Raw genomic sequence first — 14,137 nt, forward strand, 5'->3', positions numbered from 1 at the left:
GGATGTAGATGTGACCAATCAGAGGCCTCCTGTCTGCGGCACTGTCTGCGGTCAGCTACAATTTTGGAGAGGTGCAATAGAGTGTCTGCAGAAGGGGCATTCAATGCGACACACGCAGACGACCTGGTTTCTGAGTATAAATCAGCCTGAAAACTGTTGAACATATCTAAAACTAGGGAGATTAAAGTTCTTTACATTAGCACTGTGTATTTTGAATGTAGCCTGAAACGTATGGCTCTTCTTAGAAATGTTATGTAGACTTTTAAGACATTAAGATGAAGAAAAATTTGATCATGACCTTTATTCACCGGTTTTGTGGAGACGAAGAAGCTGTATGATCAATTTTTATTTTTTTAATAGATGTTGAACAATCCACCTGAAGATGCTCCAAGGAAGCCAGGGATTTTCCCCAAAACATTAAACAGGAAGCCTATTCCCTTTTCTGTGGATAATCCACAGCCCAGTAAGTGTTCAATGTTCAGTTTTCCAAATATTCATAGTTCTTGAAGGTCTTTAAAAACATCTCACTTGTTGGTCATGCCCCAATAGGAGAAGAGGAGAAGAAAAAGCGAAAAAAGAAAAAAAAGAAGGATGGAGCTGTAGCAATAAAAGCATCAACAGAAAAGGTCCAAGAGGCAGCAATGGAAGCCGAACCGTCGGAGCAAAAGAGGAAGCATCTGACAGCAGATTGCGATCCAGAGTCCACTGGCACTCAGAAGGCGGCAGGGAAGTTATCAGAGAAAAAACGGCGACGCTCACAGACTGTGGAGGGATCAGAGAGCGATCTTCCTGCTAAGATTAGGAAAATCAGTGAAAGTGAAACAGGAGACGAGGAGAAAGATGAAGCCAACACCAGTAAGTTCTCACTTATCGCTGTTTCATTTGTTTCTTCAGGTTTGCTACTCACAGGCAACTAATATTCACCCCAAAAGTATTGCACAATTTATGCCTAAACTTTACTGGAGGATTCAGACAGTTCCTTTTAGAAAATGAACTGACGACAACACGCACCAGCTTTGTAAATTATCACAAAGCAGAATTGTCCTTCTATTGTCCTCAGAACCAGAATCAGAGAAGTTCCAGTGACATAATCTTGGGGGTAAATGTGGTCCATTGTTTTCTTAATGACCACCCCTTCAACTATTAGAACCACAGCAATGAAAAACCTCTGTTATACGGTTATATTCTGCGCATATTATGTTATCAGCCAAAGTAATAGCTGAAATACCAACTTAAAGTGAGACAAATTATAAAAAAAACTGCAATAAGCCCTCAAAGTAGGTAAGTTTAAGTACTGTTGATTTAGAGTCTTTCTTGACTTTCTGTCTTATAATTCTATTAGACGGCGTTCCAGTTGAAATTACCAACATAGAAGTTGGACATTTTGACTTCCACCAATAGAGCTTTTATATTTAGTAGAGGTGCCTCTAAATAAATGGGAATATAGCATAATCAGATTTATTTAATTTAATAGATTTAGTTTATTTCAGTAGTTGATCTAAAAGGTGATACTTGTAGACTCAGACTGATGTATTTCAACCATAACAGGACTTTTTTTTAGTGTTTTATTAGTGTAATGTGATATAAACATTTTCTGAGCACCATTTAGGTTTTTCGCATGCTAAAGGCCAAAATCATCAATTTAACAGAAAGGTATTTTACTTAGACTTAGATAAACTTAATTGTGATCTTGTATACAAAGAGTGTACACAAAACAAAATTTCGTTACAAAAAGCTTTGCGACAGTGAATGAGCGGCCTAGTAATTAAAATGAACATTTGCATTTATAAAGTGCAGCAGTGAATAGTGTAAACAGTGTAGGAGAGACATGATGCAAAAGGCATTGATTTGAAAGGTTCAGAGCAGTGCAAAAATAAATAGATGTGGTGCAAAATAAGGTAGAAAACACTGTTCTGTTTTGAAGGTATACCATGTAGTGCAGATATGTTGTTTAGAGTGTGATGCAGAGTCTTGATTTGTGACTTGATTAGAGTTTTCAACAGACTGGCAGCGGGGAAAAGCTGTTGCAGAGCCTGCTGGTCCTGCATCGAATGCTGCAAATTCTCTTCCCAGAAGGCATCAGGGAGAACATTCCATGGTGGGGATGTGAGGGGTCATTTATGATGTTATGGGCTCAGAACACGCAGCGCTGGGATGAAATGTCTTTAATGGAGGGAAGAGGAGCCCCGATGAGCCTAACTGCTGTTCCCACCACTCTTCTCAGACTTGAATTCTGAGTTCTGTGCTTTTAGCGATTTCCCAACCTCCCCATTAATCCAGGATCGTTGGTTGGTCCAGGTGGTGATGTTCTTTTGGATGCTGACATCCTCAATGCATTTGTTTATGTAGGCTGACAGTCGTGGCATACTCATCTATATTGATTCTGTTATTATAAGTAGCTGCAGCTTTGAACATGTTCCAGTCAGAGCATTTTTAAACAGTCCTGGAGTGTCTCCATGGCCCCCTCAATCCACACCCTGACCTGCTTCATTTGTGGTTTGGCCCTGATGAGCAAGATATGCAGGAATTAGCATAACAGGTGATCTGACAACCTGAGGTGGGGGCTGCTCTTAAATCCAACACTCTGGCCCTAATCTACGAAGATCCCAGATAATACTGAATTTCACGCTGTGTGTGTGATTAGTGGGCTTGTAGCAGGTGATCTTATAAGATTATAAATAACAGGTGCAAAAGTGCTTTGGGCCGAGCCCAACAGATTTGCTTTCACAAGTGGAACATCATGGAATTTGCTACAATGACCCGCTTGATGATTACCATGCAATATTATGGGATTATTTCAAATACAACAGACATGGTGGCTAAAACGGAGGGCAGAAGGGGGTGTGAATAGAGGAGAGAAAGAAAGATAAAACAAATACACATCCTACGTGTCTGCTACTACGCCTGCAGCAGAGAAAGCATTACAGCTACAAACATCAAACACTGAAAAATATACAATATTATTTGATGAAAATGGATGGCAGCAGCCAAATATATAGTTTATCTGTAAACACCTCGGTACACAAACACTTTGGGCTCTATGTGTGAGCACAATTGTATATGTAAAGTTTCTCCATGAAATTCCTCAATAAGATGGTATCTATGGCCATAAAGAGGATATGTAAGGCGGCCTTTTCATTGACCAATTGTTAAGAAAAAAAAGCTGGATTTTTACCTGTGTCCTCCCTCCCCACAGATCTGCCCAACAAAAGTGACAAAGAGGAAAACACTGAGAAGGGGAAAGAAAACAGGGATGACACAGCTGTCAAGGCAAAGAGGAAGAGGAAAAAGAAACACAAAGAGAAGTTAAAAATTGGGGAAGAAGTCATCCCATTACGTGTTCTGTCAAAGTAGGCCCCTACATCCCTTTTCAATTCCTCATTGTTTCAATAATTGGTGAAATCCCTGGCAGCATTTCATCACAGCATGCTTATTTATTCTGTTTGTTTCTGCTTAAAGGAAGCAGTGGCTTCAGCTGAAAGAGGAGTACCTGGTTCTGCAGAAGCGCAGCATGGCGTCACTAAAGAAGTGCATCAACCAGATCAATCACAAGGAGGACGATGTTACTCAAGATGGAAACGGTGATTTTAGAGTTTGACTGTTTTGAAACTAGTGTTGCACCGATACCAGTATCGGGCGGGGCCCCAGCACTGAAATAGTGATATCGGTATCAGCGAGTACCAACTAGTAGCGCACTTATGCCATTTTGAGAGCCGAAAGTTTATGCAACTATTGTCACCCATTCCAGGTAGGCAATAAAAAGTTCTACTGGATTCACTTTGTTTTAGTCTTTTTCCTGCTTCACAAAGGTAGGCAGCAGCTTGATAAAGCCATGATGGCAGTTATTTTACAGTAGTATGCAGTTCTTCATATATACACACACATCAATTTCAAACAGATGGTATCGGCCAATACTGCACAGCTAGGTATCGGGTATCCACGCCAAAAAATGGCATCGGTGCAACACTGTTTGAAACCTTGCAAAACCATTTATTACACTATTTCAACAAACAATAAAACCCCCTGAAATGTCCACTGGTTTCAGAGATCATTTCCACATACACAGGAGTGGATACATTTAACAATATAAATATTTAAAATAGGGCTGCAGCTAATGAATATTTTGCAAATAGATTAATCTGTCGATTTTATTTATTTTATTTTTTTGGATTAATCAATTAATAATCAGATGGCAAAATGTTCCTTAAAGAAGACTTTTTGCTAAATTAAATCAGGTGAAACAAACTTTTCCTGTTGAGGATTCCTGGATAGAGCATATTGAAAGATGAAAAAGTTTTTTTTAATCTTAAATGCAAAATAGTTTCAGATTTTTTTACAGTCTTGGTGTAATTACCGCTCTAAAAGGGTAACTCTGTCAGCTAAAGGCATATTTTTCATTTTCTATACTCCAGTTGACAATTAATTGATTATCAAGTTAGTTGACGATTATATCAATAATAGATTATCATGATTAATCTGATTAAATATCTCAGCCCTAATTTAAAAGTATTGATTATGATGGGTAATTTATACATTACTAATCTAAAGTAAGGTATTTTTTTCAAATGTTTAAATAAAAAATATCTATAAAAATAAGTTGGCTGATATTTGAATACCTGGTTGTTCAATTTGGGTTTTTTTTTCTCTCCTTTCATTTTACAGTTGATTTGAGCAGCAAAACTGAAAAGGAAACTAAACAGGGTCCTCAGTTTGTCAGCGGTGTGATTGTAAAGATTACAGACAGCAAGCCGTTACCAGGGAGGAAGATCATCAAGGTACAGTATACCTTAATTACTCCATGTGACCCCTTGAAATCACAATAAGTAGCTGATTCACTCAGCTTTTTTCAGTTCACACAAATGTCATCCAGTGTACCGTAATTTTCGGACCATAAGCCGCGACTCTTTCCCCATTTTTCGAGCTTGCGACTTATATAATAATGCGGCTTATCTATGGACTTTTACAGCTAACGGCCACTAGGGTAATATCTAAATCTATGGATTTTACCATCCACCATGTTGACGTCACATTTGCTTCAACACACAAGTACGGTAGCCGCACGCGGGGGAATGCGGAAGCAGACTTCTACCGCGAGTGGTATGAGACAGAAAGACGGCGAGAAAGACGGATATTAAACATAAAAAAACTGCAGCTTATAGTCCAGTGCGGCTTGTATATGTACAAATCATGCAATTTAGCTTCTGCGGCTTATATTCAGGTGAAGCTAATAGTCCGAAAATTACGGTATTTGATAATTGTGGCGAAGCTAACGATTATTTAGTAATTCATCCAAGTGGAAACTTCTATCAATTCACATCAACATGTTTCAGGTATTCATCTCTGTTGTTTTGAAAATCATGGCTGATGGCTAATGAAAAAACAATAATTTTTTTTGTTAGCAAAGTAAAGTAAAAGGAAGTGAAAATTGATTTTTAACACAGTGTTTTGTGGCTTGGCATGTACAGTATCACTGCTGATAGCATTACAAGCCTTCACATCATCTTTGTCCGGTCAAAGGGCTAGCATATTTTTTCCTTCCACTCAACTTTTCATTTACATTTATGGATGCAGAACTCTGAATAGCTAGCTTCTTTAGCAATGAGTTTTTGTGGCTGACTACAAAAGGATTAGGGCACCTGGAAAAAAAAAAAAAAAAAAAATTACTGATTTTTAAATTTTATTTCAGTTTATTATGGGGAAAAAGTCAGAATTCTGAGATAATAGTCAGAAATCATGGATAATAGTCAGAATTCTGACTTTTTTTTATTAAACTGAAATAAAATAAAAAAATTAGTTAACTTTTTTTTTTTTTTTCAGTGGCCCTAATCCTCTTCCATAGGTAACCCTCCTTGTGGAGGCTGTCGATGATCTGTGAAGATGGTAGTCTTCTGTGGCTCTGTATAGAGTAACATTTTAGTGTGAGGAAAAAATCTATTTTAAATTTTATTTTCTTATAAAGTCTGTTTTGATTTTTTTTTTTTATATGAGATGTAAAGCACAATCGTAGAAAAGTAACAAAAATATGCATTTAAATCATAAAATTCTATCAAAAAGGTGAAGCTCTTTTAATTCACTGAAACAAATTCAGTTTAAATAATCTTGGTTCTGTGTAGTAATGTGCTGATTTATCTCTTCTTCTGTTGTATAGGATGCCTTGTCCAAAGTAGCTCCAGTTGCTTATGTTGACATCCTGGAGGGAGATGTAGAAGGTCACGTCCGCTTTCGTTCTCCAGAGGACGCTACCGCCATCAGCAACGCTAAGGAGCAGCTGCTAAGAGAGCACGGCTGGAAGCTTGAGATTCTTAAAGGTAGCAAGGTTTTAACCTAGAGAAACACATTATATTCATTTATTTTAGCTGAAGTGTGTTTGAAGACATAGCTTGTTCTAAAACACACAAAAAAAAATGTTTTGAGTTTGTATTCTTATTGTTATTTTGGATTTCATTTTGTGTAAAAGGTGACCATGAACAACGGTACTGGCAGAAGATTTTGGTGGACCGCCAGGTCAAACTGAATCGGCCCAGGGAGAAGAAGCGAGGCACAGAAAAGGTGAAGCCAAATAATGATTTCCAAAAATTCAATCATTTGGTCACAATCAATATTACATTTAGTTGGTTCAGATCATCGCAGCTGTTAACGAGCCATTATTCTATATATTTTTTTTGTAATGGCAGGGCAGTGCATAATTAGTGAGTGAGAGAAAAGTGATGCCTAATTTTTAACTTACAGAAATAAAAATCTGAAAAACAAGGGCTGCTAGTTTGTATTAATCCATTAACAAGATAACCAAGGCAACCAACTTTCTGTAGCTATACTGTAACCAGTAAATTATAGTCACAATGTGTGTGTAATTTCTTCTAACCACATCCTAGCTGTTTAGTGAAAGCATTAGAGGTTTGTTAGAGAACATTAGTAAGCAAACACCATTAGGAAGACAGATCAGGGATAAAGATGTCAAAAAGTTTAAAGCTCAGTTCAGGTTATAAACAATATCCTGAGTTTGTTACAGAGTCAGGTTAATCCTCTGAAAGACAGCCACACACCTTCCAAGACACAATGTTCCACATTAGCTGATAGGAGAGGCGAGACAAGAGGTCCTGGTAACTCTGGAGAAGCTGCAGAGATTTCCTGCTCAGTTGGGACAATATGACGAAAAGATGGTCCTAAATCGATAACAATCCTCAAACTCAATCAAAAGTTAGTGTTACACGAAATCTGCTGCTGTTGAATAATTTGGGTCAAAACATTCTTGTGATCCAGTTCAATCTAGATGGAAGTATAAATACAAATCTGCAGCAGAACCTGAAGGTTGATGTTCAGTCTGACTGAGCTTGAACAGTGTTGCAAAGTATTAACGACAGTGGGGTGAAAAGTACAACCCATGCTCATTAGATTTTTATTTTGTAAACATATTTTTTTACTACAATTAGGGGGGAAAAAAATTTTTCATTATGCACTTATTTGTGTTGATTGACCACATAGTTAAATAGATCAGCTCCAGTTAATTTAATTTAAAATTAAATGTTTTCCCACAAAATGTGAACCTCGGCTACAGAAATAGGTGGGCTAACAAAAAAGGGTGTAAACCTTCTTCTGGAAGCTGTTGTCATTGTTCTAATTCTAGGTAGTGGCTCCACGATAGTGTGGCCAGTGTAAATTGTAGTAGCTTCAGTTTAGCATTTCATCCCATTATGCACAGCCAGGGATGTAACATTAAAAATAACACAATAAACCCAGATCTGAGTAGGTGTTTACTTAAATCTTTATGGTTTCTACAGGCAGGTTTACCACAATAGTTGATTCAAACCCTAAAATTATGGCTTTTAGTGTCAGTGTGCCACCCCAAGGTTTTTAGTGGCCCCATCTGGCCACCACTATGAAACATTTCTGGAGGCGCCACTGTTTCTAGGATTTAGAATCCAATTTGTGTATCACATAAAATTATCCTATAGGCAGTGCAGCTCCAAGCTCTTTGTCCTGCATTTCATTTTAATTTTCTTCTCGCTTTATTTTTTTTAGCTCATTTCCAAAGCTGAGAAAATCATCATTGCCCGAGCCAAGGAGGCCAACAAGCACATCCGCTTTGAAGAAGACTGACATCCTGCAGTGCTCCCTGATTGGCTGAAATGGAAAAGTCCAGTTGTGCTCTTTGTGTCTTTTTTTTATTTTTGTGGTTGCACTGGAGCCTTCGTCATAAACCTGGAAGCCGCCAAGCTTAATGATGATTCTAAAACTATTTTTTTTCTCCATTGTTTTAAGAGCAGTCCTGTATAGGTGTAAATATTCTTTTTAAGGAATTTTCCTCAGTAAAGACTTGGTTGAGTCATTTTATTATTCGGTCATTATTACAGTTTCTGGTCTCCTATATTTTGAGATCTGCTTAAAAGGATTTTTATTTTGTGGTAACAAAATCAAAATTTAAACTCTGGAGAGAATATGAGTCCAAATCTTTTTTTTTTTAATATAAAGGTAACCAAATCCATTTATATGTTTAAATAAAATAACCAGTATTAGCTTTTGTAGACTATCAGTTTCTGCAAAGAAATTAAAATGACATTCCCTGCTTTATGAAGGTAGATTTTGGTATTTATGTCATTAAAAAAAATACTTCCACTAAATTGAATGCAAAAAATATAGTTGAAACTCAAAAAATAAATTTAAATATTTTATTAGTGACTTTTCAATTGATTTTTTTTTCTTTTTTGATAAAATAATAAAGACATAAATGTCCTTCAACATTAGTTAAATCTAAAAATGTATATCTAAAAAAGCATTTTAAAGAAAAACACACTTCAAATGTATCTGATTTAAATGTAAACTACATATATAAATATATCGGCATTCAAATACTTTAAAAAGTTTTTTTTTTCATTGAAATTTTTTTTTTGCTTGTTTTGATTGAATAAGACAACAAATCTACCTTCATGTTGGTTCTGAAAGAAGACTACCTTTTCTGAGAACTTGTAAACAAAGTGAAAGAAACACGTAAACAGGCCTTAAATTAAATAAAGGTTTGGTTTAGAGACAAATAAGAAGTACTGAATCTATACTTATGACTTCAGCATATCACTTATCTTTTTTTAAATACTGTAATAAAAATAATTTTCAGTGAGACAATATGTGGAACTCCAGAAACCCTAGCTCCTTTAAAGTTTCAAAGATTTAATTCACATTTATTTATAAAGAAATATAATTTCTTGAAGGACCAAAAGACTGTAAAGTGAAACAACATAAAACCTTTACAAGACTTGAAAGCATAAAAGACAAAATTAAAATGTATCATAAGCCAAAATCATCATCTCACATAGTTTTGAAAGCCGAGACAAAAAGAGGAGTGTTTAGAAGTGATTTAAAATCAGAGCAGTAGACTTTTTAATTTCCACTTGAAGGTTGTTCCCCATATTTGGAGCTGCCACAGAAAAAGCACGACCCCCACAGAGCTTCTGTTTAGTTTTAAGCACTTATAGAATCGGCTGACCTGAGTGTACATGAGGGTGTATGAAGGTACAGCAACTCAGAGAGGTAAGATGGAGCAAAACCATTAAGCTACTTAAAAACAAATAAAAGAACTTTAAAATGAATCCTAAAATCTACTGGGAGCCAGGGTAAAATGGGGGTAATGGGCTCATATTTAAGAGTGCTAGATAAAACAATTGCTGCAGCATTTTGCACTCTGGAGTTGAGCAATGATGGAGGCACTAACCTGATACACTGAAAAAAACAATGCAACCATATTTGGTATCTACTTAATCATATTCAGTTACTTGAACACAATTGTTTTATGTCCTACCATGTTAAAAAAAAATGTGTTAAAGTAACTAAACATGATTAAGTGAATGGCAGAAATAGTTGCTTTATTTTATTTTTTTTCAGTGTCAAGTGCATAACGGTAATCCAGTCACGTAGGGATGAAGGCGTGGATTATTGCCTCCAGGTGATCTCTAGTGAAAATGGGCTTTAATTTGGCTCACTGCCTTAACTGAAGGAAACTTTCTTTACAGTTTCCTTTATCTGGCTGTCAAATTGAAGATCAGCATCCACTTTGACACCAAGGTTTGTGATAATTGAACTCCTGTACTTGGCTAGACAATGGAGGGTACCTCAGATGTGCAGATAAAATCCATGACCTCGGTCTTACTCTCATTTAATTTTAAGGGCCATACACACAAATAGGGTTCCTATGATAGAAGGTAAAGAGGTTATGTTTTGCTTCCTAAGCGCCGGCTCATTTCTCCTACCTGTGGAACGGACCAGAACATGCAGGATGAGCATTGGAAGGCTGGGGGGCCCACCTGTCCATCAGGGTGGTGGTTCTTCATACCATCACAGCTGCACATGTTTACTGCTTTCTTGATGGATTCTGCACACTTTGCCTTATGATCAATGGTTTCTGTTCCAACTGCTGCTCTGTCTCCGTCCCGAAGGGGTTTTGTTCTCTTTTCATAAATTTGGCATGTGGACAGACTTTGCTGTAAGCCTTGACATGTTGGTCTGTTGAGTTTTGTTGAATGGAACTTCCTGACTGCTGGGAAGTTTTGATTCTCTATGTCAGTTAAGCTGATCCTGAATCGCTGGAAGAGTCCAAGCCTTACTTGGCCTGCAGCAGGAGTCTCTGGTAGAGCTTTGCCACCCTTATCCTCAGGTAAGACCTTGCTACTCTTTGGTTGTACTGGGTAAGGGACATAATCCACTCTATAGGTAGTGATTGCCTCAAAAGGTGTTCGACCTTTCACTACAAAGGCTTTCCTTCTATCCATTGAAGAGCGTTTTTTCTCAGGTAACGTCTTCTCATTGCTTTTGCTACTTTTCAGTGGAAACGACTTCTCTGGTTTCCAAGCACGAAAATCATCTGGACAGCATAAGAGAAATACCAATTATTGGAATGATTAGTCATCTTTTATGTGCAAGGAGGAGGAATGACCAGTTGCTTACTTTGGTACACAGTTGTGTAGTCCACACGCAAAGGTTGGGTCACTTTGGTGAGTGAAAGCCTCTGTGCAAAGGTTACGTCAGTTTTAGTTGGCGGCCTTCCAGCCTTTGGAGAAGGGCTTGTTTGTTGTTTGGGGACATGTCTCCTTCTGAAACATATATTCAAAAATGTCTGAGTTTTGCTCTTCAGCTTGCATGGTATATAGGATTATATTATGAATATCGTCTTCAGACCCTTTAGATTCAGTCTTAATTCACCTAAACATTGGGGGAAATAAAGACTTGATCCCTGGCATTTCATTTCTGTTTGCCTGGTTCTAACTAAACCTACAGTGTTGTGGAAAAGATTGTCATCTAACTTCAGTTTTTGTTTTATGTCTTTAAAGAAATTAAATTACTAAATATAACCCAAGTATGTTAAAAGAGTACAGTAGTTTTGATTAGGGGGAAAAAGCAGCCCAATAAAATTGTTGTGTTTGCATTCAGAGGTAACTACCATCCAACATTTGCATTGACTTTTACAGAAGATTTATTTTTTGAGTGGTTTAACCTCAGTAAAATGCGAAGAAGTGCATATAGCAAATATATTTTCTGTTTATGCCTTGACCTCCTTAAGTTTAACAAATATTTTAGATGATGGGTGAAATTCATGGACAAAACCATTAAGGAAAAAAAAAATCCTCCAGATTCTGAAGCAGCAAAGCAGCCTGAGGTGATCATACTGCCTCCAAGTTTTAAACTAGATGGAATCAGTCCATGAACATTTCTTGGTGACCAAGAAAAATAAAGAACATGTTCCTCATTTGATCAACAGTTGTTAGGGGATTTAAACTTCCCCTAGGGGTGTCGAATATTCCAAGTCTTACAAAGGGATCATAAAAGCACACTTTAACTGATTTACTCCAGCTTTTACATTGTACTTGGTTCTTTTGCGACATTCCAGGTTAGTTTTCTACACACCTTTCAGAGGATTTTGTTAAAAAAAATAAAATAAAAATCAATATATCACTGAGCAGCCTTTTGCAATATTTTAGTCTAGTAAATTTGCAGTGTTACAGTAAAACTTTAAGAGTGCATTTGATCCCACTAAGAATTAGTGTTAAATTAGAACTCTACGTAGTGTATATCTTACTCCAGTTGTTTTAATAACTCTTAGTTAGTTGTTTTAATAATTCACTGCCACTTTTTTTGGTGTGAAAGGTTATAATAGATTTCTTGATGCTACAGGTCTTGCTATAATCTAATCTGGATCTGGTAGGTGAAAGTGGTTCTCCAAGAAAAGCTAATTCATAGTTAAGGGATGGAATTTGTTGTTTCCCTGAATAGAAAACCTCTTATGTGTGTGCTAAACGGAGACCCAACCAAACCGTAAAAGCAAACATTCAGACTTGTGGGCAGGTCAAATATTTCCCCATGACTGTATATATTTGTTATGCTTTGACTTTAAAGGTGTGTCTAAATTACCTATATATATAAAGGTTATCTTAAAACATCAAATCCATGCAAATCCTGTACCTGACTGAAGTGATGCTGGCATCCCTGACCCATGGATGTTGAGGGTTATTCAGTTTTAAGGTGGAGCTGGTGTATTTGCTTGGAGGAAGGAAACTGGCCTGGTACTCTGTGATCATGACCAGATCAATTTGATCTTATCTTCAGAGGCACTGAATGTCCTAAAGAGGAATTCTGAAAGGAATCAAAGTAAATATAAAGAAAAATTCACTGATTTTGAGAATAAAGAACTGACATGCAATTTGTTTGCCTAATTGTGCACCTACAACATTTTCTAAACGTTACATCCATTCAGATAGACTAAAAAATGTAATGCAACTCTTTTAGGCATCTATTTAAACATATTTAGTTACTTTATCACAATTCTTTTATGTCCTACAATGCTAACATTAAAAATTTGTGTTAAAGTAACTAAATATGATGCATTAAATGTCAGAAATGGTTACATTATTTTCAGTGTATTATCCATATAATCCATTGCTAGATTTTCATTTGCCTAATGACCTTAATCAAAATTATTATTATTTTTTTTTTATCCAAAAACATCATAATCATATAAGCTCACCTCATTATTAGTTGCAGTTCCAGTATAGATGTGTTGTTGCGGTCCTTTCTCCTCGATTCAGTCGTGCAAGTGGCCTTCAAGTACATAAATAATTGCAGGAACATGCAGGGCTGTGTGTGGAAAGAAGGTGGAACAGCTTCTAAAAATAATCACCATCATGGGGGCCGCTGCCCATGGTGATGCGCTTTAAAGATGCTTTACGGGGGTCTGAAACTCTGGCTGTGGGCCGGCACCGAGGGGCAAGTTTTGAAATACAGAAATGAAAAGAGAAAAAAAAAGGAATATTTACGTCATCACCTTTATTTTTTTATTTCTGTAATTTTGGTCGAGCTCTGTACAACGTGACTGTCCCAGCATGACTCAATCTGTCAATTTGTGGTGATAAAAAAAAAAACGTTTCTTAGAGTTTATTTAGAAGAAAACGATGCATTCACCTTAAAGAATGAATAAAAGGGACCTATCCTTGTAAATAGATGTTATAAAGAAGGCTATTTCCTTTGGTCAAGGCGATGAAGGACATGGTTTCCTTTGTCCACTAGGTGGCGACAAACTACAGTTTAACTGTAAATACCACCATAGAGGTCATGTTTTTAGGAAAGTGTGTGTGTGTGTGTGTGTCGGGGCATGGGGTGCACTTGTATAGAAGAAATACTGAGGAGCATTTTTCCAATTTCACCATCACATTCATACGAAAGAGTACGGAAGAGGATTAGGGCCATTGAAAAAAATAATTAAAATTAACAGATTTTTAGATTTTATTTCAATATAAAATATAATAAAACAAACAAACAAAAAAAAAAACAGTCAGAATTCTCTCAGAATTCGGACTTTAATTTCAGAATTTGGACTTTAATCTCTGAATTCCGACTTTTCTTCTCAGAATTCTGACTTTTTTCTCAGAATTCTGACTTTAATCTCAGAAACTATGACTTTAATCTCAGAATTCTGACTTTTTTTTGCAAAAAAGTTGCAAAGTGAGGAGATTTTGCTGGTCCTCACAAGTTTTTTTTAAAAAAAACTAATGGTTAGGTTTAGGGCTAAGGTGTCAATTGGGTGAGGTATGTGTTTGTATATATATATATATATATATATATATATATATATATATATATATATATATATATATATATA

At 36.5% G+C, this 14,137-nt stretch overlaps 2 protein-coding genes across 3 annotated transcripts in view; one reads left to right on the forward strand and one right to left on the reverse strand.

Moving 5' to 3' along the window:
- The window catches only part of larp7 (La ribonucleoprotein domain family member 7), a 12,406-nt gene extending 3,972 nt beyond the window's left edge, over positions 1-8,434 (forward strand). The window contains exons 6-13 of one of the 2 annotated variants that reach the window (XM_015377297.1): positions 361-463; positions 550-855; positions 3,197-3,350; positions 3,460-3,581; positions 4,663-4,775; positions 6,149-6,308; positions 6,458-6,549; positions 8,020-8,432. In XM_015377297.1, the coding sequence (XP_015232783.1) occupies positions 361-463; positions 550-855; positions 3,197-3,350; positions 3,460-3,581; positions 4,663-4,775; positions 6,149-6,308; positions 6,458-6,549; positions 8,020-8,097 (1,128 nt within the window). In that variant the 3' untranslated portion in view covers positions 8,098-8,432. Of the gene's footprint in view, positions 1-360; positions 464-549; positions 856-3,196; positions 3,351-3,459; positions 3,582-4,662; positions 4,776-6,148; positions 6,309-6,457; positions 6,550-8,019 lie in introns of both variants that reach the window. The other variant, XM_015377298.1, reaches the window with a different exon arrangement.
- A 1,641-nt stretch (positions 8,435-10,075) lies between these two features.
- Positions 10,076-13,061, reverse strand: LOC107086399. Its single transcript, XM_015377302.1, has 4 exons — positions 13,007-13,061; positions 12,445-12,615; positions 10,933-11,078; positions 10,076-10,849 (listed from the first exon to the last, which is right to left on the reverse strand). The coding sequence occupies exons 2-4, from the start codon at positions 12,558-12,560 to the stop codon at positions 10,200-10,202; spliced, it is 912 nt and encodes a 303-aa protein (XP_015232788.1). The 5' UTR covers positions 12,561-12,615; positions 13,007-13,061; the 3' UTR covers positions 10,076-10,199.
- Positions 13,062-14,137: the final 1,076 nt, after the last annotated feature.

Source organism: Cyprinodon variegatus, unplaced genomic scaffold, assembly GCF_000732505.1.
Source record: "Cyprinodon variegatus isolate N-32 unplaced genomic scaffold, C_variegatus-1.0 Scaffold151, whole genome shotgun sequence".
NCBI classification, from domain to species: Eukaryota; Metazoa; Chordata; class Actinopteri; order Cyprinodontiformes; family Cyprinodontidae; genus Cyprinodon; species Cyprinodon variegatus.